A 20,873-nucleotide genomic window follows, 5' to 3' on the forward strand; every position below is an offset into this window, starting at 1 on the left:
ATAATCACATATCATATTATATATTGTATATATGTTATATGTTACATATTATATAATTATATGCCATATATTATATATCACATACTATATCGTATATATAAAATTTACACACACACACACACACACACACACACACACACACACACACACACACACAGACACACACAGTTTGTGTGTGCCTATGAGCCTGTATGAATTTGGGGTGGAGACAGGAGGCACACTGGGTCTTGCTGGCCACCAGCCTACCTCCAGGTTCAGTGAGAAACTCTGTCTCAATGGAGTAAGACCAAAAGTGAAAGATTAGAGCCATAGGCAGCCTCCTCTCTCTGTCTCCCAGTATCCAATATCTGAAGCACTAGGGGCCAGGCAGTCTGATACCTACTGGACCTCTCAGGAGGCTTGTAGCTGCTCTCTGGGGATCTTGGTTCCTTTTGGACCCTGCTGAGGTCTGAATGCATAAACCCTAAGAGGTCATTCATTACACCCCAACTCTGCTGCCCAGAGGTCGTTACCTCCCCATCCCTATGGGCACTGGGACGCCCACTGCAGAGGCCACTGTAATCTCTCACTGGTTCTTCCAGTTCACTGAAAGCCATCCAGGTCCTGGGATGTGGAGTTGGGAGGCCACGATCTGGCTGAAATGGATGCTCTAGGGTCCAGAGAAAGCCCAGGAGCAGATGGGAAGGATTCAGGGTGGACTTTGCTACTGATCTGGACTCAGAAGTAGCAAAGAAGAGAAGACACTTTGATGCAGGTCAGTCAGATGACCAAGCCACGGAGGTCTGACTGTGGGCCAAGCTATCCCATCAGCCCCCTTGACTTCCTAGCCTGATTTATTGCCACCGCCACAATGACAGGAGAGGTCCTCTCTGGGCACTAATTAATGCTCTGTCTTCTGCATCTGGCCTTTCTCTCAGCCCTGAGCCAGGGAAACAGTTGCTTCCAGAAGGTGGCCATTGAAGTCTCACACTTCTGGGGTTTAGCTGAGGCCAGAGAAGCCATGGGGTTCTCCCCAGAAGACTTACTCTCGGAAATACTTAGGGTGTTTGCCTGTCCTGTTCTTTTACTTGGCAATGGTCTCCCAGCTTCTATTCATCTTGAAATTCCTACTACCCTGCTCCTCATGGTCTCAATGGCCCCTTTTCTCCTTCCCTCTCTCCCTGTCCATCCTCTTTTTCCTTCTTTTCTTTTTTTTTTTTTTTTTTTAAGATTTATTTATTTATTACATGTAAGTACACTGTAGTTGTCTTCAGACACTCCAGAAGAGGGAGTCAGATCTTGTTACGGATGGTTGTGAGCCACCATGTGGTTGCTGGGATTTGAACTCCGGACCTTTGGAAGAGCAGTCGGGTGCTCTTACCCACTGAGCCATCTCACCAGCCCTCCTTCTTTTCTCCTTCCTTCCCTTCCATTATGCTGGCCCAAACTTCCATTCAGTCATTCATTTGAGTATTCATTCATTCACTCATTCATTTATTCATTCATTCACTCATGTTCCTTCCACCAGGCACTGAGATCAGAAGAGGGGCCGCTGGGGGAGCCCTGAGGTCAAAGCACTCACACCTTGTGAGAGACTGAAGGCAAAGCGTGGCCTGTCACCTAATTGGCAGGTGCCATTGCAGAACGAGAACTCGGTGATCCTCATTAAAACATTATGATGCATCTCAAGGTTGACAGTGGAGAGTTAAGGCGATCTGGAGCCCTTCCTGACCAGCAGGTCCCTCTGTGGAGACTGTGTGCCCTAGAAGCTGGCCCTGCTAGCAGGGAGTCCATCAGAGATGGAGGTGGAGGTGACGGTCAGTTCTCCCAGAGCAGAGGTCATAGGCACAGCTGCCAAAGTCGGGAGGAGAGAGGTTGCACACCTATTTTCGGAAACTGAAAGTTCCCAGACAGCATTGGCAAGAGAGAAGGGCCAAAACCAGCTGCAGTCAGACCTAAGGGCCTGGAAATTACTTCTCTCTCTCTCTCTCTTTCATTCCTTTCTTCCTTCTTTCTCCCTCCCTCCCTCTTTCCCTTCCTTCTTTCCTTTCTTTCTTTCTTTCTTTCTTTCTTTCTTTCTTTCTTTCTTTCTTTCTTTCTTTCTTTCTCTTTCTTTCTTTCTCTCTCTCTTTCCTTCCTTCCTTTCTTCCTTCCTTTCTTTCTCTCTCTTTCTTTCTTTCTTTTTTTTTTTTTTTTTTTTTTTTTTTTTTTTTTGGTTTTTACGAGACAGGGTTTCTCTGTGTAGCCCTGGCTGTCCTGGAGCTCACTTTGTAGACCAGGCTGGCCTCGAACTCAGAAATCCGCCTGCCTCTGCCTCCCGAGTGCTGGGATTAAAGGCGTGCGCCACCACGCCCGGCTCTTTCTTTCTTTCTTTCTTTCTTTCTTTCTTTCTTTCTTTCTTTCTTTCTTTCTTTCTTTCTTTCTTTCTTTCTCTCTCTCTCTCTCTCTCTCTCTTTCTTTCTTTTGTTCTTTCATTCTTTTTTTTGTTGTTGTTGATACAGGATTTTGCTATGTAGCCCATGTCGCTTTGAATGCTAAGCAACCTTCCTACTTCAGCCTCTGGTATGATGGGACTGCAGGTTTGCATGATCGTGTCTAGTGGCGAGCAGCTCTTTAATTAGAGTGGAAACACAACCCATGACTCTAAATGGGTCTGACCGCGTGATCACATTTATTTGCTTGTTTGAGATAGAGTCTTACTCAGTAGCTCAGCGTGTCTTTGAACTCACTACATTGTCCTGCTCAGTCCGTGAGTGCTGGGATTGTAGGCATGCCATATGTCCTGAGTGTGTGCACGCACATGTGTGTGTGCATGTGCACATGTGCATGTGTTTGCATGTGTTTAAGTGTGTGTTGAGGCAAAAGGTTGCTGTCAGCAGCCTTCCTCCCACTATATTGCTGAGGTCTCCCACTGACTTGGATGTACACATGCTGACTGATTGAGCTCCCAGCTTACCCTGTAGTTCTTCTCCATCTTTCTGGTGCTGGAGTTACAAGCTGCTGCAGTGCCTTCCTGGCTTTCACGTGGGTAGGGATCCAAACCCCAGTTCTTAAAGAAAAATCAAGAACAAGGTATGCAAGGAAGAGAGAGAAACTCTCCACCAAGAATGGGGCTGTCCCATGGCAACATTCCCTGCAGACCAAGACACTTTCAAAGTTACAAAGTGAGCATTATGGCAGGTGCTCATCTTAATCCCAGCCCTCAGGAGGCAGAGGCAGGAGGATGCTTAAGAGATAGGTGCATGGGGGCTGGAGAGATGGCTCAGCAGTTAAGAGCACTGACCTGATCTTCCAGAGGTCCTGAGTTCAATCCCCAGCAACCACAAGATAGTTCACAACCATCTGTAATGGGATCTGATGACCTCTTCTGGTGTGTTTGAAGACAGCTACAGTGTACTCATATACATAAAATGACTAAATAACTCTTAAAAATCTGGGGAGAAGGGGCTGGTGAGATGGCTCAGTGGGTAAGAGCACCCGACTGCTCTTCCGAAGGTCCAGAGTTCAAATCCCAGCAACCACATGGTGGCTCACAATCATCCGTAACGAGATCTGGCGCCCTCTTCTGGAGTGTCTGAAGACAGCTACAGTGTACTTACATATAATAAATAAATAAATCTTAAAAAAAAAAAAATCTGGGGAGAAGCCCCAGGGCAGGGGAGACGAAAGTTGCCTCCCTCTACACCTCCGCACTGCTGCAAGCCTGTGGGGAGGCAGCTTTGGAAAAGTGTGGCAGAGTCTCAAAAGTTAGGCATAGGGTTTCCAGATCACCCAGCAATTCACCTCCTAGGTGTTCCCGGTGAGAACTGGCAGCGGACTGACAGCTGTGTGCACACAAACACATTTGAACTTTCTCACAGCAGGCCATAGTGAAGGCAGTCCGCCTGCATGCCTATCGACTGTTAAGGATACGCAGGGCAGCTCTAAACAATCAAGTCAAAGGATGATGTACAGATGCGAGCACCAACGTGGATGCCTTGCCAACATTGATACTTTAAAAAAATATCTTAAGTGAAAGAAGCTGGGTGTGGTGGTGCACATGAGATCCACAGGATTCCGGTTCTTGGGAGCCCAGGGCTATACAGGGAGCTTCCAATTAAAAATCCAACCAAGCAAAGCAAAAATAAAAACAAATGAGAGACGGCAGTTACAAAACGGGCCGTGAGAACGTTTACTTTTCTAGTAATCCGGCTAGCATCTTCCAGCACGTAGCCAGTCAGTGTAGTTTCCAGGTCAGTATCCACCCGATGACTCAAGTACTCTGCGTTTTCAACAATGGGCTCTTCCTGTTGAGCTCTGGGGGCTAGCCAAGAATAATGGTAGCAGCTATAGTGTCTGGCATCTATGGATCTCATTGGCCAACAACTTAAAAAGAGGAGACCCATTTCTGGTACTAGGGTTTGACTTACTAGCATCTGGTATCTACTTGGAGGTTTGCCCCCTTTTATACAGTAAGTCCCTATATTCAAACTCTCTCTTTTATATATAGAGTTTAAATATGTATATATAGGTATATACATATACATACATATATACATACATATACATGTATATACACATATACATAGATATATATAGACATACATGTATACATATTCAAACTCATATGTATATATAATACACACATACATACACACACAGACACAGACACACACAGACACAGACACACACATATATGGAAACTTCTACCTTAGCAGGTTTCCATAGGGTTTTTCAAAGGCCTTCAGTGTCCCCCTACCCCATACTTTCTCTTCGATTATGCTCTCCCATCCTCCACCCTATTTGATCCTTCCTGTTGCATTTTTTCCTCTTTTTTCCATTATAACATGACATTCCTGTTTCCCCTGCTTTGAATCTTCCCTCCCGTTCATATGGTAGTCCTAGTTTTAGCTTTTTGAGGAACTTCTACACTGTCTTCCCTAATGTCTGTGCTAATTCGAATCGTTAAAGCTTCCCCTTCTTCCTACACCCTTCTACGCTTGTTGGTTTTCATTGCGGTCCACTGTCTTTCCTTCTTCTTTTTCAATTATGTGGCCGTGGTTGTCCTGGAACTCTCTATGTAGAGCAGGCTGGCCTCAAACTCCCAGAGCTCTGCCTCTGCTTCCCAAGGACAGGGATTAAAGATGTGCCACCATGCCTGGCTTCCTTCTTTTTAAAATGTGTATGTAGTGTGTATGTGTTTGTGAGTTTGTGTGCATCCCACTGGGGGCATGCATGTGTGGAGGTCTGAGGACAATCTTGGGTGCCTGTTCTTGCTTTCCACCCCGAGACAAGGTTGCTGTCACTGTTGTACAAGCTGACTCTTGAGCTCTTGAGCTTTTAGGGACTTTGCTGTTCCTGATTCTCATCTCCCAGTAGGATTACAGATGTTCACTACCACATCTGACTTTATGTAGGTCCTAGAAATCCAAAGTCTGGCCTCATCCTTGCACAGCGAGTACTCTCTGACTCACCTCACCAGCCCGCACTTTTTTTTTTTTTTTGAGTTGGAAAAGAGCTCATTGTGTGGACACCCACCAGGTTCCCCACGACAAAGCTCTGTTAGCTTGTGCTGACTGTTGCCTGGGCATGTGGTGGTGGTGGTGGTGGGGGGGGTCAGGGAGTGGGAAGTTGGGGCTGGATGGTGCGGGGCTGGGGAGGGGAGGGGCTTGGCTTCAGGTAGATTGTCCTTCCTGCTTGTGTCTCCAGGCACTCTTCTATGAATCCCAAGTGAGGAGGGCTGCCTGGCAGGAAAGACTTTGACTAACTACCTGCCTTCTCTGTTCTTTGACAAGCTGGGTCACAGCCTGGGGCCGGGCAGGCCGAGAGTGCAAATGATCATTTATTTGCTAGAAGCTGGGTTGTCCTGATGAAACGGGTTGGTTCTGAGGCTGGCCTGATTACAGGGAGCCTGGGTTTCCCATCCCCAGGGCCAGGGAGTCTCCCAGCAGCCCTTGATGCCCAGCGGTTCTGCAGCAGCTGCAGAGACAGGTGGGCCTAAAGAATCTGGGAAGCAGCTGTGCAATGCATTGGTCTTTTGGTGAATCCAATTCGTGGTGAAGCCAGTGAGTTCATAGCATTAGGGGGTGGGACAGTGACTAGTAATAACAGCCACTTTTGCTTAAAGATTTATTCATTTGTTTATTGACAAGAGCTCATGCTGTAGACTAAACTCACCTGTATAGCTTATAAGCATGCCTATCTTATTTCTGGGTCTCAAATAGTCCTTCCTTCCTTCCTTCCTTCCTTCCTTCCTTCCTTCCTTCCTTCCTTCCTTCCTTCCTTCCTTCCTCCTCCTCCTCCTCCTCCCTCCTCCTCCTCCTCCTCCTCCTCCTCCTCCTCCTCCTCCTCCTCCTCCTCCTCCTCCTCCTCCTCCTCCTCCTCCTCCTCCTTCTTCTTCTTCTTCTTCTTCTTCTTCTTCTTCTTCTTCTTCTTCTTTATATTATGTGCATGTATGGAGCCCACAGAATAACTTCTGGGAGTCAGATCTCTCTTTCTACTGTGTGGGTCCCGGAGATCAAACGCAGGTTGTTGACCTGGTGGCAAGCACCTTTACCCGATGAGCCATTTTGCTGGACTACAAACTATTCTTCTTATAGATAGATGGACACTTCAGTCCAGGCAGGGGCAGGGGCTGCCCAGGGTTACCCTAACAGGATCCTTTAGTAACACTGAGATGAGAACTCCAGCTGCATGCTGTGTCTTTCTCCCTGCTGGCTTAGGTCCAGTGTATGAACTATGGGCAGGAATGCACTCTGTGCCTCCTCTCTAGGTCTGAGGGATCTGGGATCCTTCTGCTGGGCCCCTAAGCTGTGGGTTCATGTTACTCCTGGCTAGTAGCAGCCTAAGGGGCACCATCCTCTCCAGGCCCCGGTTTCTGTACAGTGAGGTCCTACTGGAAGCTTAGACCTAAGTCTTGGGACAAGGGAAGATGCTGGACAGGACAGGATGAAATGAATGTGTGACAGAAGTTGCTGTTCCCAGAGCTCTGGGCACCTGCTTTTGTCCTGACTCCCTCCAGGAAGCACGAAGCTTTCAGACACCCACACTTCTGCTCACCAGGAGACGCCGCTTGGCCAAGCTGTAGATGATAGAGTTCTCAGTCCCTTATGGCTGCCCTGGGGCTGGTGACTGCCCTTCCTCAACTCAGTATATCTGCTCTACCCCAGGAATGGGACTGGCTTCATAGAGGCTGGGAGACTTCATGGGAAATAGGAGCAGGCTTAACTGTGCATACAGATAATGCTGGGCATCAACCTGACTTCCTGTGCAATCTTACCTCTGTTGGCTAAGTGCTGGGATTGTAGCTCTGCTCCACAAAGCCTGGATTTCTTTTTTTAATATTTATTTATATTATTTATATTTTATAATTATTTATATTATTTATATGCATACATCATAGCTGTCTTCAGACATACCAGAAGAGGGCATCAGATCCCATTGCAGATGGTTGTGAGCCACCATGTGGTTGCTGGGATTTGAACTCAGGACCTCTGGAAGAGCAGTCAGTGCTCTTACCCGCTGAGCCATCTCTCCAGCCCCTCTGATGGGTTTCTTGTGTTGTCCATGGTTCTCTTGGAGAAGGCATATAGCTCATGCCATGCATACATTTTTTAGAAAGGCCTGTTTATTTGTCTGGGGTGGGGAGCATGCCACAGGGTCTGTGTGGATGTCAGAGGATAAGTTGCAGGAGTCAGCACTCACTTTGGGTCCTGGGGATCCAACCTCAGTCGTGAAGCTTGACAGCAAGTGACTTTATCTACCAAACCATCTCACCAGCCCCCTGAATCTACATTCTACTATAAAAAGCCTTTCAAGCATCCAGAAGGGTTAAGAGAATTGTACAGACTGTGTGGGCATGGTGGTACATAGTCAGCACTTGGTAGATGGAGGTAGAAAGGCCAAGAATTCAAGGCTTGCTTTGGCTACGTAACAAGTTCCAGGCTGGGATAGACAACACAGTGAGACTTTAATCTAGAAAACCCAACAGCGATGATAAACAGAACAAAAAGAAAGAAAAGACTCTACATGCTTACGACCTGGAGCCCACAAGGCGTCATGCAGTAGTTTTGCTCTACTGTATTTTCCTTCATCTCCCTAACCATTCATCTACCCATCCACCTCCTGCCGATCCCTTCCTCCATCCACCTCCCTAGCCACCCAATGAACATAAAGACTGAGCCCAGTAATGTTTATTTTCTTTCTCTCTCCTGCACATTAATTATCCTGCTACATACATGGACACACCAACACCCCCACAACCGCATGTGAAACTCAATGCATACATACTACACATGGTTTATTAACATGCCAAACCCACACATGCTCTCTTCACTGCCCCACTCATCCTCATAGCAACCATCGCCCTGCCCCGCGCACCTCTGCTCACCTGCACTCAGAGCGGACTCCTGAGGTGTCCGAGGGAAACATCTGCAGGACCTCCCTGCTCTTCACATCTGGCAGCACTCCACTGTTGGCTCATCTCTTCCACCCTCATCCACCTTCATCCCAGATGCTTTCCACACAGGAAGTTGGAGCCCTCAGAATGGGGAGCAAAGCCCACCAGGTCATTCTCTCTCTGCCAACAGTGACTGTCATCATGGCTGCTGTTCCGTCCTCAGCATCCGGACACACCCTGCCATCTGTGACTGTTGGTTGGAAGAATGTCCCAAGGTGATCCAGAGGTGTGTATGCTAGACGTCTGCACTTGCGTCTGTGCATGGACACCACATGTGTGAGCCTGCACATGTGCTGAACATGCATTGTGAATACACATCTGGCTGTCTCTACACATCCAGATGTATTTTCAGGTTGTCATTTCCAGGTACCTAGTCTATCTGCCCTTCCTTCCTTCCTTCCTTCCTTCCTTCCTTCCTTCCTTCCTTCCTTCCTTCCTCCTTCTTCTTCCCTCTCTTCCTCCCTCCTTCCTTCCTTCCTCTCCCTTCCTGTTTTCTCTTTTTCCTCCCTCTGTCTTCTCTTCTTTCCCTCTCTCCCTAGTCTCTTTCTTTTCCTACCTTCCCCTGCCCTCTTTCCTTCTCTCCCTCCCTCCTTCCATCCCTCTCTCCTTCCTTCGTTCTTTCTTGCTTTTTTGGCCTTTTTTGAGACATGGTCTTACTCTGTAATCTAGGTTGGCCTGAAGTTCATGGCAGTCCTCTGGCCTTACATCCCACGTGCTGGGATTAGAGGCACAAGACATCATGTTCATGAATCTACCTCAAAGACCTTGGTCACATAACTGGCATGTGTTGTCCAGATGTGGCTCTATGACCATGTGTTCGCAGCCAAATATCTGGCAGTAGGGTTTAAATGCCCCAGCTCTGATGCCCCATCCTCAGGAAGGACCCGGGCTTTGTTCTAGCTCTGCTTATGACAACTGGGTACATCCCACCTTTGTTACATCTTACGGGAGATGTTCTCTGCCAAGTCCCAGCAGCCGTAGGCACTTGTGAACGGTTACTGCCCATGTTGGGATTGTTGCTTCCATTCCCATACACCTCTGAGAGGAAGGGCAGTCCTGCTTGGGAGCACAGTAGATAATGATTATACCTCTTCCCAGGTGCTCCCCCCAATCCCAAGCCCTCATTACCCTACATGCATATTCATGAGGGATGGCCTCCTTCACTACTCTGTAAATGGGTCAAAAGCAGGAAGTAGAGGCCAGTGCAGAGATCTGAGGCCCAGGGGACAGAGCCTCAAAGCAGGAGCACATCTGAGTCCTCATGGAAGGGAGGATGGTGAGAGGATTGGGTATCAGTGAACTGTGGGGGGCTTGGGGGCACTGAGGACCTGGGGAGGATTTAGTTCCTGTGTCTCATATTTGAAAAGTAAAGTCCAGGAATAGTAGATCAGAGAACCCTGGGGCAAAGGGTATAGGGAAGCCAGGGCTTGCTTCCTACGAGGACTAGGGAGTTGAGCATGGACCATACAGGGGGACCCTGGCAAATTTTTCTCCAGTAGATATGGTTTCTGTGCCATTAAGTGGAAGAGCTGAATCCAGCATCCTAGCACTCCCATGAGGACTGAAGAGGCTGGGTGACTTGTCATGGTCACACAGCTGCTAACTGTGATCTTGTCTTTGGAGGAGAGACAGAGTTATTGTAGGCTCACACCGGAGGTCTAAGACTGAGGGGAAGGCTGATGGGCTGAGGCTGCTAAGCAACCAAGCTTTTCAACACCCCTGTGGGGTTTTGTTGTTGTTTGTTTGTTTGGTTATTTATTTATTTATATTTATTTTTGAGACAAGGTTTTTCTGTGTAGTCTTGGTTATCTTGGAACTCATTCAAGTGTGCACCACTACCTCCCGGCTTGATCCACTTCCTAATATCATGGCTCCTGAGATAACCAGAGCAAATTGTTTGTTCCCATTTTACAGATGAGAAGTGTGAGGCTGAAGGAGGAGGAGGTACCCGGACAGGACTACACAGTGAGTAGTCCGCACAGGGCTGGTCCCTTCTTACAGGGTGATGCAGGGTGATTCCAAAGCCTAGCTGGTTTCAGGCATGGGTAAAGCCAGGACCATGACAGCATAGTATTCTGTTGGGAAAACTTCCAGCCTAAAACTGAGGGGTTCTTTCTGTGCTGTAGCTAAGCTAATGCCCTCTCCTCTCAGAAAGCACCTGCTCACCTGGCTTTGGTGCTGCACACTTCTAATCCCAGCACTTGGGAGACAGAGGTAGGCAGATGTCTATGAATTTGAGACCAGCCAGGTCTACAAAGCAAGTTCTAGGCTAGCCAGAGCTACATCAGAGATATCCTGCCTCAACCGCTTCACCACCTCAAAAAGCAATTACTTCTTAGACCATGTTCGCAAATGCTCATCCTGCTTTGTAGAGGTAAGCAGAATTACCGGGACTACTTCAGGGAAGGGGACGGAGGTGTCCTCAGGATGGCATAGACTCTGGGAGGTTGGGGCAGCCTAAAGACCCCAGGTGTCACCCCCTCTGTGTCGCTGTGCTGGGTTATGGAAAGGAGATGCTGTTGGTGGAGGATCCAGTTGATGGAAGGAGGGGTGCCAAGGGAGCACCCCCTGGCATGGGGACATTCAGAAGGTGGGTAGCACTTCAGGCTTTGAGGACAGACATGTGTGGATGGTGACCGTGCGGGGCTGTTGGGTCAGGATGTTGTCACAGTGGAATGAGGAAGCAGCTCACGTATCCATGCACGCATCCTGCCTTGCTGCGTCTCCTCCTTGTGCATTGAGGGTACAGCCAGAGGTGAATTGGTGTGTGTGTGGGGGGGGAGGAGAGATTGTTTTCAATCTCTTCTACTTTCCAAGAGAGGTATGAATGGCTAAGGACAGGCTTTGGGGATCTGAAGTCAGGGTCACCCTTAATGGCCTCCTAGCAGCAATAGTAGCGATTTCTGTGACCACAACCAGCGTTTGGCCAGTGCTAAGTTTACCATTAACACAAACCTCCGTTTTCCTCATGTGTGAACTGGGGCAGGGAATGAGTCTTTTTTGGGACAAACACGGACTCAAACGGTGCCATGAAAGAGTGTGTGGCTCTTGCTTGCGCTCCACTAAGTTGAATTATATGTGAGGTCTGCTGTTGTAGATGTGCCAGGGAAGTGGGCCGAGGTTCATTTCCAGTCAGGCTGGGTCCTGGGCTGGAGGATCATGATTCTCTTCATCTAGAAGATGTGGGATGTGGGCAAAGCTTTGAAGGCACCACAGGCGGACAAGGAGAAGGACTTTCAGGAGGAAGGCACCAGGTGGGCTGATGTGTGGAGGAGGGAAAGTGCAGGGTATTTGCGGAACAGCTCTGGCACAATTACCAGCTCAGCCAGGTGCTGTATGAATCACTCGGGGAAGCAGTTAGGCCGGATCTTTGGCCCCTGCGGCCAGCCAAACCTATGGACTTCCTTCCCTAACATTATCTGTTCTAGAGTTGATGGGGGAGAAGGCTGGGATGAGCTACCATAATTACAGAACTCTGCTGCTGCGCCTCACCCCCGATCCTGGGGATGACCTGCTAGGATGCCCTCTCACCTAGTGACCTCCTTAGGTAGGAGGTCATGGCTGCACACAGATAGGGAGTGAGGAGTGCTGAGCAGAGTGTGTGTGTGTGTGTCTGTATGTGTCTCTCTCTCTGTGTATGTGTGTGTGTGTCTCTTTCTGTGTGTATGTCTATCTGCCTCTGTCTCTGTCACTGCCTGTCTCTGTCTCTCTCTTTCTGTGCAGTGCTGAGCAGTGAGTGTGTGTGCCTGTGTGTATCTCTGTCTGTCTGTCTGTCTCTCTTATGTGTATATATGTGTGTGTGGAGTGCTGAGCAGTGTGTGTATGTGTGTGTGTGTGTGTGTGCATCTCTCTCTCTCTCTCTCTCTCTCTCTCTCTCTCTGTCTGTATATCTATCTGTGTGTTTGTCTCTCTCTCTCATGTGTGTGTGTGTGATCCAAGACAGGGCCAGAGTTTGAAGACAAGGTAGATGGAGAGGAGAGGGTCTGAACAAGTACAAATCTGGGGCCTTAACAGGAATGGGAATGACACAGGCTTTTATTCATGGAGCATTTGCTTGTGTTCTAACAGCCCCATGAGGTTAGCACCTTTAGTTTCAATAGGGGAAACTGAGACTCAGAGAAGCAAAGTAGCCTCCCTCATCCTCCCTCTGTCTGTCCTTCTCTTCTTTCTTTCTGAAGGCAGGATCCCATGTAACCCAGGCTGACCTAGATCTGGCTATGCAGCCAAAGATAATTTTGAATTTGTGATTCCTGCCTCCTGAGTGCTGGGTTACAGGCCAGAGCCACCATGCCCAGTTTTATGTGGATCAAACCTAGGACTTCATGAATTCTCTGGAAACACTCTACCGACTCAGCTACATTACCATCCCCCCCCCCGCCCCCGCCTAGTAATTTACCATTCAGCACCCATAGATTGGGCCGAGGTTTTCCGCCAAGATCCAAGGGCATCGGGGAAGGACACCTCTTACTTCCTCTAACAATGACAGTATTTGGGGTCGGTCACACAATGGCCCCGATGAAGTTCAAATCCAGATGTATTTCCAAATCCTCGCTTTGGTTCAGCAGACAATCCTAGCTCAGAGTTGAGTTGGGCTGTGCCCCTGTCGTTGCTGGACTTTCCCCATCTCAACCTCTTTAGGAAATGTCTGGCGCCAGCACCTGTCCCAGGTGAGTCCTAGGAGGCCCCGAGCGTCGCCGGAAAGTGACGAGTCGCTTCGGCAGGTGGGGCGGGGCTGGGGCGGGGATGGGTTTGGGGTGGGGCCAGCCAAGCGCCTGGAGTCCCACCGGATCCGGGATCCGAGGCCGGTGCCCCGAGCCCCGCGCCCCTCACCGCCATGGGGGCCTGTCTGGGGGCCTGCTCCCTGCTCAGCTGCGTGAGTGCCCACCCCGTCCCTGCCGCGGCCCCGCTCACTTTTTCTCTACCTTCTTCCTCCAAGTACTTTCTTCTTTTTGCTTCCTCCAAACTTGCCTTTCTGAGGTCCCACCGGTGCCCTTCTTATCCTCATCCCCCAGCTGCTCCGCTTCGGCCGCGGTGCGCCGGACAGCTGGTGTCGCGGCTCGGGTGACAGCGAGGGAGGGGTGGGGTGCGGCCTGGCGCCTTTGGCGCCGTCACTCCGAGAACCGGGATATTGAGGCCGGCAGCGGGTGCGGGGAGCCCTGCGGCCATTGCACGCTCCCCAGCTCAGAGCGCCCCCAGGATGCGTGGCGCGTCTCTCTCCAGGGCGCGGGACTCTTTGTGTAACTGGTAGGGTCCCGGCCCCGCTGTGCTTACTGTCTTTCTGGCAGAGCGTCCGTCATTCTGTCTGCCCCTGTCGCCTGGCTTAGTCTGTTCTTTTGTGTTTGTCCCGTTCACATCTCCAGGATTCGGGCTCTGTCTGTCTGTCTGAACGTCGTAACCGGCTCCGTTTGCATCCTCTTTCGGCGCGCAGTCCGGCCCGCTCACTCTAGGGCACTCCCCCTGCAAGCGCTGGACCCTTTCCGTCCAGCTCGAGCTGGAAAGGGGATGGGGGTTGGGTAAGAAGGGTGGGCAGGAGCCCCCCCCCCCCATCCCGCTCTTGAGCGAGGTTGGTGTCGGTTGTCACTGACTACCTGTGCCAAACTTTGGATTTGGAAAGATCCAGAAATTGAGGGAGGTTGCGTGTGTCCACCTGGTCGCCACTTTTGGGGACCAGGCCGGTGGCCAGCTCTGTTTTGGGGCAGCAACTAGCACAGGGGAGGGGATCCAGCCGGCCATACCCGACCGGGAGGCCCCCACTTCTCCAGCCCCCTTTCTTTTCCTTCTTCCCCTCATTAAATCTGAGGCTCTTTCAGACAGCTCCCTCCCCTTCTGGCCCCACACAAAGAGGGGCGGAGAGGGGCTCTGGCTGCTGAAGGAAGGTTCGTTCAGGACTTGCATCCTTTGTCCCTGATTTGTGTGCGTGTTAGGAGCGGGTGCCCAGGAGAGAGCTGCGCATTTAGAGGTTTTCTTTGTAGCCATTTTCTGAGAGTTAGCTCAGTCTGGGGAGGCAGTGGCGTGGGTCCCTGGACACAGCTCTTGTCCTCTCTTGGGCCTCTCTTTCCACTGAAGTGAGGTGGGGGGAAGAGAGGGAGAGAGGGAGTGAGGGAGAGAGAGAGAGAGAGAGAGAGAGAGAGAGAGAGAGAGAGAGAGAGAGAGAGAGAGAGAGAAGCCTGAACAGGAGATCAGAGTAAGGCTATTATTCCTTGCTGATGCTCATACCCCTTCCTGGGACGGGTTTGCTTCCTGGTTAGGGAGGGAGACCTTCCCACTCACAGACCATGATTCCCATCTGGTCTTGCCTGGTTACCCATGTCCTACTGGGAGAGGGGTTGTGAGGGCAGTTCGGCCAATCCTTCTATCTCGATCTCTCCATGCATGAACTGAAGGCCACCACAGTACCTCCTTTGGTATACTCTTGGTGATATGGGCAGATGAAAGGTGGAAACTGCCGCCCAGCTCCTGTGTACAGTGAGTGGGCATTGTGGGAGCTGTTGTCACCCAGGAGGAGACGTAGGTGGAGAATTCCATCCAGAGAACAGAGCCAAGATCTGCTCTGAGTCACCCAGTCTGCAGTCTATGGAGCTGAGGCCAGCCAGGACTGCTCAGACCCTCAGCTTCCTGGGAGTTAACTTTCTCCCCTCAGGTTACACAGTGAAAGCACAGGGGGATTCAGTCGGGTTTAACATCTGAAGGCAGGGAACTGAGAGATGGCTCAGCAGTTCAGAGCACTGGCTGTTGACCCAGAGACCCCAGGGTGGCTTCCCAGCACCCACATGGCAGCTGTAACTCCAGTTCCAAGGGACGAGATGACCTTTCTGATCCCCTTGGGCATTGTGTGCTCGTACTCATACACATAAAAAAAATCTAAAATATAATTTTTAAGAGTCTGAAGCCAGGTGTAGTGATGCATGTCTGCCACCCCAGTATTCAGTATGTAGAGGCAGGGGCTGGAGAGATGGCTCTGAGGTTAAGAGCACTGGCTGCCCTTCCAGAGGTCCTGAGTTTAATTCCCAGCAATTACACAGCAGCTCACAACTTTCTGTCATGGGATCTGATGCCCTTTTCTGGTGTGTCTGAAGACAGTGGCAGTGTACCCACATACATGAAATAAATAAATAAAATCTTAAAAAAAAAAAAAAAGAGCCGGGCAGTGGTGGCGCATGCCTGTAATCCCAGCACTTGGGAGGCAGAGGCAGGTGGATTTCTGAGTTCGAGGCCAGCCTGGTCTATAGAGTGAGTTCCAGGACAGCCAGGGCTATACAGAGAAACCCTGTCTCGAAAAACCAAAAAAAAAAAAAAAAAAGAAAGAATGTAGAGGCAGAAGTTCAAGATCTGCTTCTACTACATAGTGATTGTCAAGCAAGCCTGGGATATATATTCCCCTCTGGAAAAAAAAAATCTCACTCTTGGTCCAGGTGTCTTCTCTCATCCACACCCCCAACCACATTCTGGGGGAGACTTGAAGCTACTTAGTGTCCAACATCTGTGAAGGACCTGCCCCTGGCTTTGTTTCCTCTGACATTTAGTGTGCCAGGTGCTGTACTAAGGTCCAGGATCGTGCTCTCTCACTGACTCTCCATGAAGCCCTCTGGCATTGCTATCCTGTTTTAGAGGTGACCATGCCAACCATGACCACCACTCACTCTATCCTTATTATAGGTCGGCACCCAGGAATGGAGCTACCTCGTGACTCAGGCCCAGCAGTGCAAGAAGGATACTTATTTATTTATAAGTATTTACTTTCCTTGCTGCAACAAAATGCCCAACAAAAGCAACTTAAGGAGGGGAGGGTTTATCTTGGCTCAGGCTGGAGAGGTCTGTCTATTAAGGCAGAACAGACTTTGTAGCAGGAGCTTGTGGTCGCTGGTCACATGGCCCCGGCAGTCAGGAAGTGGAGAGAGATAGATGCTTGTGCTCAGATCTCTTTCTCTTCCTTCAGCCCGGGACCCTAGCCCATGGAATGTTGTTATTCTCATTTACATGGGTCGCCCCACCTTGGTTGACTAATGTAAGATACCCCCTCATTAGACATGCCAGGAGGTTTGTCTCTCTGATTGTTCTATATCCTGTCAAATTGACAATCAACAGTAACTGTCTCTTTGTGTATGTGTGCTTTTGATTAATCTTCACAGATACCCCAGTGATGTGATTGATATTATTTCCATTTCTGGTGGGTTTATGGCTTAGTTGGTAGAATACTTGCCTAGTGTGGATGAAGCCCTGGGTTTAATCTCCAGTATGGCATAAACTGGGCATGATGGTTCACACCTACAATCTTAGCACTTGGGAAATGGAGGCAGGATCCTGCCAGGTGGTGGTGGCGCACACCTTTAATCCCAGCACTTGGGGGGCAGAGGCCGATGGATCCCTGAGTTTGAGGCCAGCCTGGTCTACAGAGTGAGTTCTAGGACAGTGAGAGCTTACACAGAGAAACCCTATCTTGAAAACCCCAAAACTAAAAGTTAAAATTTAAAACGAGTAAAACGAAGGATCCAAGTTTTTGATCATCCTTAGCTTGCATCCTGTGCCTGGGAATCGTCTCGGAGCATCAATCCCCATTTTGATGGTGGAGAAGCTGGATCAGCTAGATTCGATGACTAGGTGGTGCGGGGGCGGGGGGGAGGTACTCTCCTTAATGCCAGCAGCTCCCTGCTTCCATGAAAAGCTGCCCCATGGCATGAAGGTTTTAAAGATTTGTTTATTTGTGTGTGTGAAGGTATGTTCAGGCATATGTGCGCTTGCACACACGTGCACCTACAGAAGCCAGACGAATGTCAGATGTCCTCTCTACCTTTTTCTTTGGGGGGGGGTCTTTCCTTGATCCTGGGGCTCATGCTGTCTTGGCTAGGTTGGACGCCAGCAAGCTCCAGCTATCCTCCTGTCGCCTCTCTGTCCAGAAGCTTGGTTATAGGTGTCTATGAGACCCGTGACTTGTTACGTGGGTTCTGGGATCTGAACTCTGGTCCTCATGTTGGCAGTAAGCACTCTTTTTTTTAAAAAATTATTCATCTTATGTATTCTGTAGCTGTATGCTGTACATTGTCACTGTCGTCAGACACACCAGAAGAGGGCCTCAGATCCCATTACAGATGGTTGTGAGCCACCATGTGGTTGCTGGGATTTGAACTCAGGACGTCTGGAAGAGCAGTCAGTGCTCTTAACCACAGAGCCATCTCTCCAGCCCCTAAAGCAAGCACTCTTACCCACTGAGCTGTTCCTCGGGCCCAGGAGAAGTTCTGATGGAGAGATGGGAGGGCCCCCGGTGTTTCTGGGTGCCTGGGTTGATGGGAGATTTTTGTGTTCTCCTCCTGGCTGTGACCCAGATGTCCACTTCCGCCTGGCATTTGCACTGGACAGGTGAGTCCTGCCTTAGAGGAGGAGATAGGCTGGGCTCACAGAGGACAAGTCACACAGCCTGGACGGCCCGCAGTTTTAGGGAGGGTTGTGCCTTTGAGGGACTGTGCAAGCCTTGGGCTCGAACCCTGGCTTGGCATCTTCCCATCTGCCCACTGTGGGCAGCATATGATCCTCTCCATGTCTATCAGAGGAACAATGGCACCCATTCCTGGTGTAGGAGTTAAACAGGATGGAGAAGAGTGCAGGGACGAATTTTGTATTAAGTTGGCATTTAGCACCCAAGCCATGAAAACCACATGGTGGCGAATTGCTGAAGGCTGCCAATGAGGAAGTGGGAATACCAGAGACACCACAAAGCTCAGAGCTGTCTATATACAGATCCTGAGCTTGACCAAGCTAGTGTCCTGCCCAAGAGCCCATTTCATAGATAAGGACACTGAGTCCAGAGATTGGGAGAGAAAGAGAGGTCAGCTGAAAGAGTTGGCACCAAGCTGGCTCAGGACCCTCCCTGGTGAGGTGTGGGGCCATCCTGCAGTCAGAGGCTGGGGTGGCCTCAGCCAGTGGAAGTGTGGTTTGTGGAGGCTGCTGGGTGTATCCCTGCACCAGTTTTGGCTTATAAATGGTGATGGGATGCATATCATATCATATCATATCATATCATGCAGTGTAATCCCTAACATTGGGATCTTTGATCTTTGTCTTAGTCTTGAAGGAGCTTGTCATTTATCTTAGACAGTCCTTGTTAAATGACCCAGCTCAGGCCAAGTGGCACTGTCAGAGTGAATATTGTCAGCTCTGGTACCTGGTGATAACTGCCACAGCCGCCCTGTCTCCTGATGTCAGTCCTCTCTTCTGGGTGACTCAGAGCAGCCAGTGACTCTCTACACCCCTGCTCCACCATCTGCTTCCTCATTCTGGCACCACAGTTCTGTCACGAAGGATAAATCTGTTGTCATTCTTCCTGGCAGGAGTTCCCATAGCCTTTGAGGGGAAATCCGGCATAAGCTTTAAGGACAGAGTACTGCCCAGTACCACTCCATCTTCTCCTTCTTCTTCTCTTTCTCCTTCTCCAAAAGATTTATTTATTTATTATATGTGAGTACACTGTGGCTGTCTTCAGAACCCAGAAGAGGGCATCAGATCCCATTACAGATGGTTGTGAGCCACCATGTGGTTGCTGGGATTTGAACTCAGGAACTTCAGAAGAGCAGTCAAGGAATGCTCTTAACCACTGAGCCATCTCTCCAGTCCGTGGCTGCTGTTTCTACTGTCTTGTCCTTCCCTTCCCCTCCCTCCTCTTGCTCTTTCTCCCCTCTTTCATGGTACTTTGTTTTCTTGAGACAGGATCTCACGTAACTCAGGCTGGTCTTGAACTCATGTAGTTGAGGATAGCCTTGAACTCATGATCCTCCTGCTCCTGATTCCCAAGTTCTTGGAGGACTCACATGGATTATCGCCTCCAGCTTTGTCTGTTTGCATTGCTGGGTATTGACCTCCAGGGCATCATGCACAAGACATGTGCCCAGTGCCTCTGAGCTATAGTCTTCCTACTCAGCGGGGGCCACAGGTTCAGGGAGATGAAACGGCTTGCCCACCCCACCTTTCCTTTCCTTCCCCCCCTTACTCTTATTTTTTCTCCTTTCTCTTCCCCTCCCACGTCCCTCTTGCTTTTTTTTTCTCTTCTCCCCACTCCTTCAGGGTCTCATGTAGCCCAGGTTAGCCTCAGACTCACAATGTAGCTGAGGATGACCTTAAACATCTGATTCTCCTGTCTCTACCTCTTGAGGACAGGTATGAATCACCTCACCCAGGATCTAAATCAAAGCTTTGTGCAGGTTAGGCACCAAATGAGCTACATCACAGCCCCCAGCTTTGTATTGTGACACAATACACATAAATTCTGCCACTATAGCTGTTATTTCCTTTGAGCCAGAACTCAGTATGTGGCCCTGACTGACCTCAGGCAGAGGGGCTCACAGGGCTCCTGCCTCAGCCTCCCTTGCCTTAATTTTAGCCAGTTTTCTTACAGGTCAAGAACATAGAGTTGTTCACACTGAAGTGCTGCTGTCGCCGGCACCCTCTACAGTGTCTTTTCACCTCCGTAGACGGAAACCCCTATGCATGTTGACTCTTCAGTCTCTGGTCCCCATGCCAGCTCACCGAAACTTCCTCTCAGTGAATTCAGCTGGGTTCCTTATACCATGCGTGTCCTTTGTGCTTGGATTATGTCAACCGGAACTGTGTCCTGCAGGCTGTAGCATGTGTTGGAATTTATTTATTTATTTGTGACACATCTCACCGTGTGGCCCAGGCTGGCCCTGAACGGTCTCTGCCTTCCAAATGCTTGGGTTTACAGGCCTGTACTGCCGCGCTTAGCATTTCCCTTTTAAGAGTTATGTTGACATTCTAGTGGATATCTAGACCAGACTTCATCTGGCCACCCACCCAAGGATGGGGTTGCTCAGCCTGCAGGCAACATGGGGGTGTGTGAGAGAGAGAAGAGAGAGAAAAGAGAGAGGGGAGAGAGAGAGAGAGAGAGAGAGAGAGAGAGAGAGAGAGAGAGAATTGGTTTGAGTGTGGCTTTCAGTTCTTTCAGATATATAGCTAGGAGTGAAAGCCATTTTGTTTTAAATACAACTTAAAACCACCCCCTCCCCCTTGCCCAGTTATCTCTTCTGCCTACTCAGTTCCCTACAAGTGTTTATATTATATTTCACAAACATAAAAACAATAAAGGTTTTAGCCACATTCAGGGTGTGAGTAAGGTCAAGGCTAGCCTGGGTGATTTGGGGCGATCTTATTTCAAAGTTAAAAAAATAAAATTAATGTCTGAAGACACTGCCCAGTAGTTAAGTGTTGGCTTGGCACAAGCTCTAGCTCAGTCTCCAGCACTGCAGAAACAACTCAATTTGTTGAGATAGTGTCCAGTTGATCAGGTTGGCCTCAAACTTACCACATAGCTGACGATGGCCTTGAACTCCCAATCTTCCATCTTCCTGCCTCCGCCATTTTCCTTTCCTTTTTAGTTATGATTTCTCTATGTAGCCCTGGCTGGTTTGGATCTTGATATGTAGACCAGGCTGACTCTACTCACAGAGGTCTG

The 20,873-nt window shown here is 49.5% G+C and overlaps 1 protein-coding gene across 2 annotated transcripts in view; it reads left to right on the forward strand.

Moving 5' to 3' along the window:
- Positions 1–13,169: 13,169 nt before the first annotated feature.
- The window catches only part of Serinc2 (serine incorporator 2), a 36,389-nt gene continuing 28,685 nt past the window's right edge, over positions 13,170–20,873 (forward strand). For both annotated transcript variants that reach the window (XM_085838918.1, XM_021160306.2), the window contains exon 1: positions 13,170–13,289. In XM_085838918.1, coding sequence (XP_085695044.1) covers positions 13,251–13,289 — 39 coding nt within the window. In that variant the 5' untranslated portion in view covers positions 13,170–13,250. The remainder of the gene's footprint in view (positions 13,290–20,873) is intronic.

This window comes from Mus caroli, unplaced genomic scaffold (genome assembly GCF_978045245.1).
Source record: "Mus caroli unplaced genomic scaffold, Mus_caroli_1 scaffold_6, whole genome shotgun sequence".
In the NCBI taxonomy this organism is placed as follows: domain Eukaryota; kingdom Metazoa; phylum Chordata; class Mammalia; order Rodentia; family Muridae; genus Mus; species Mus caroli.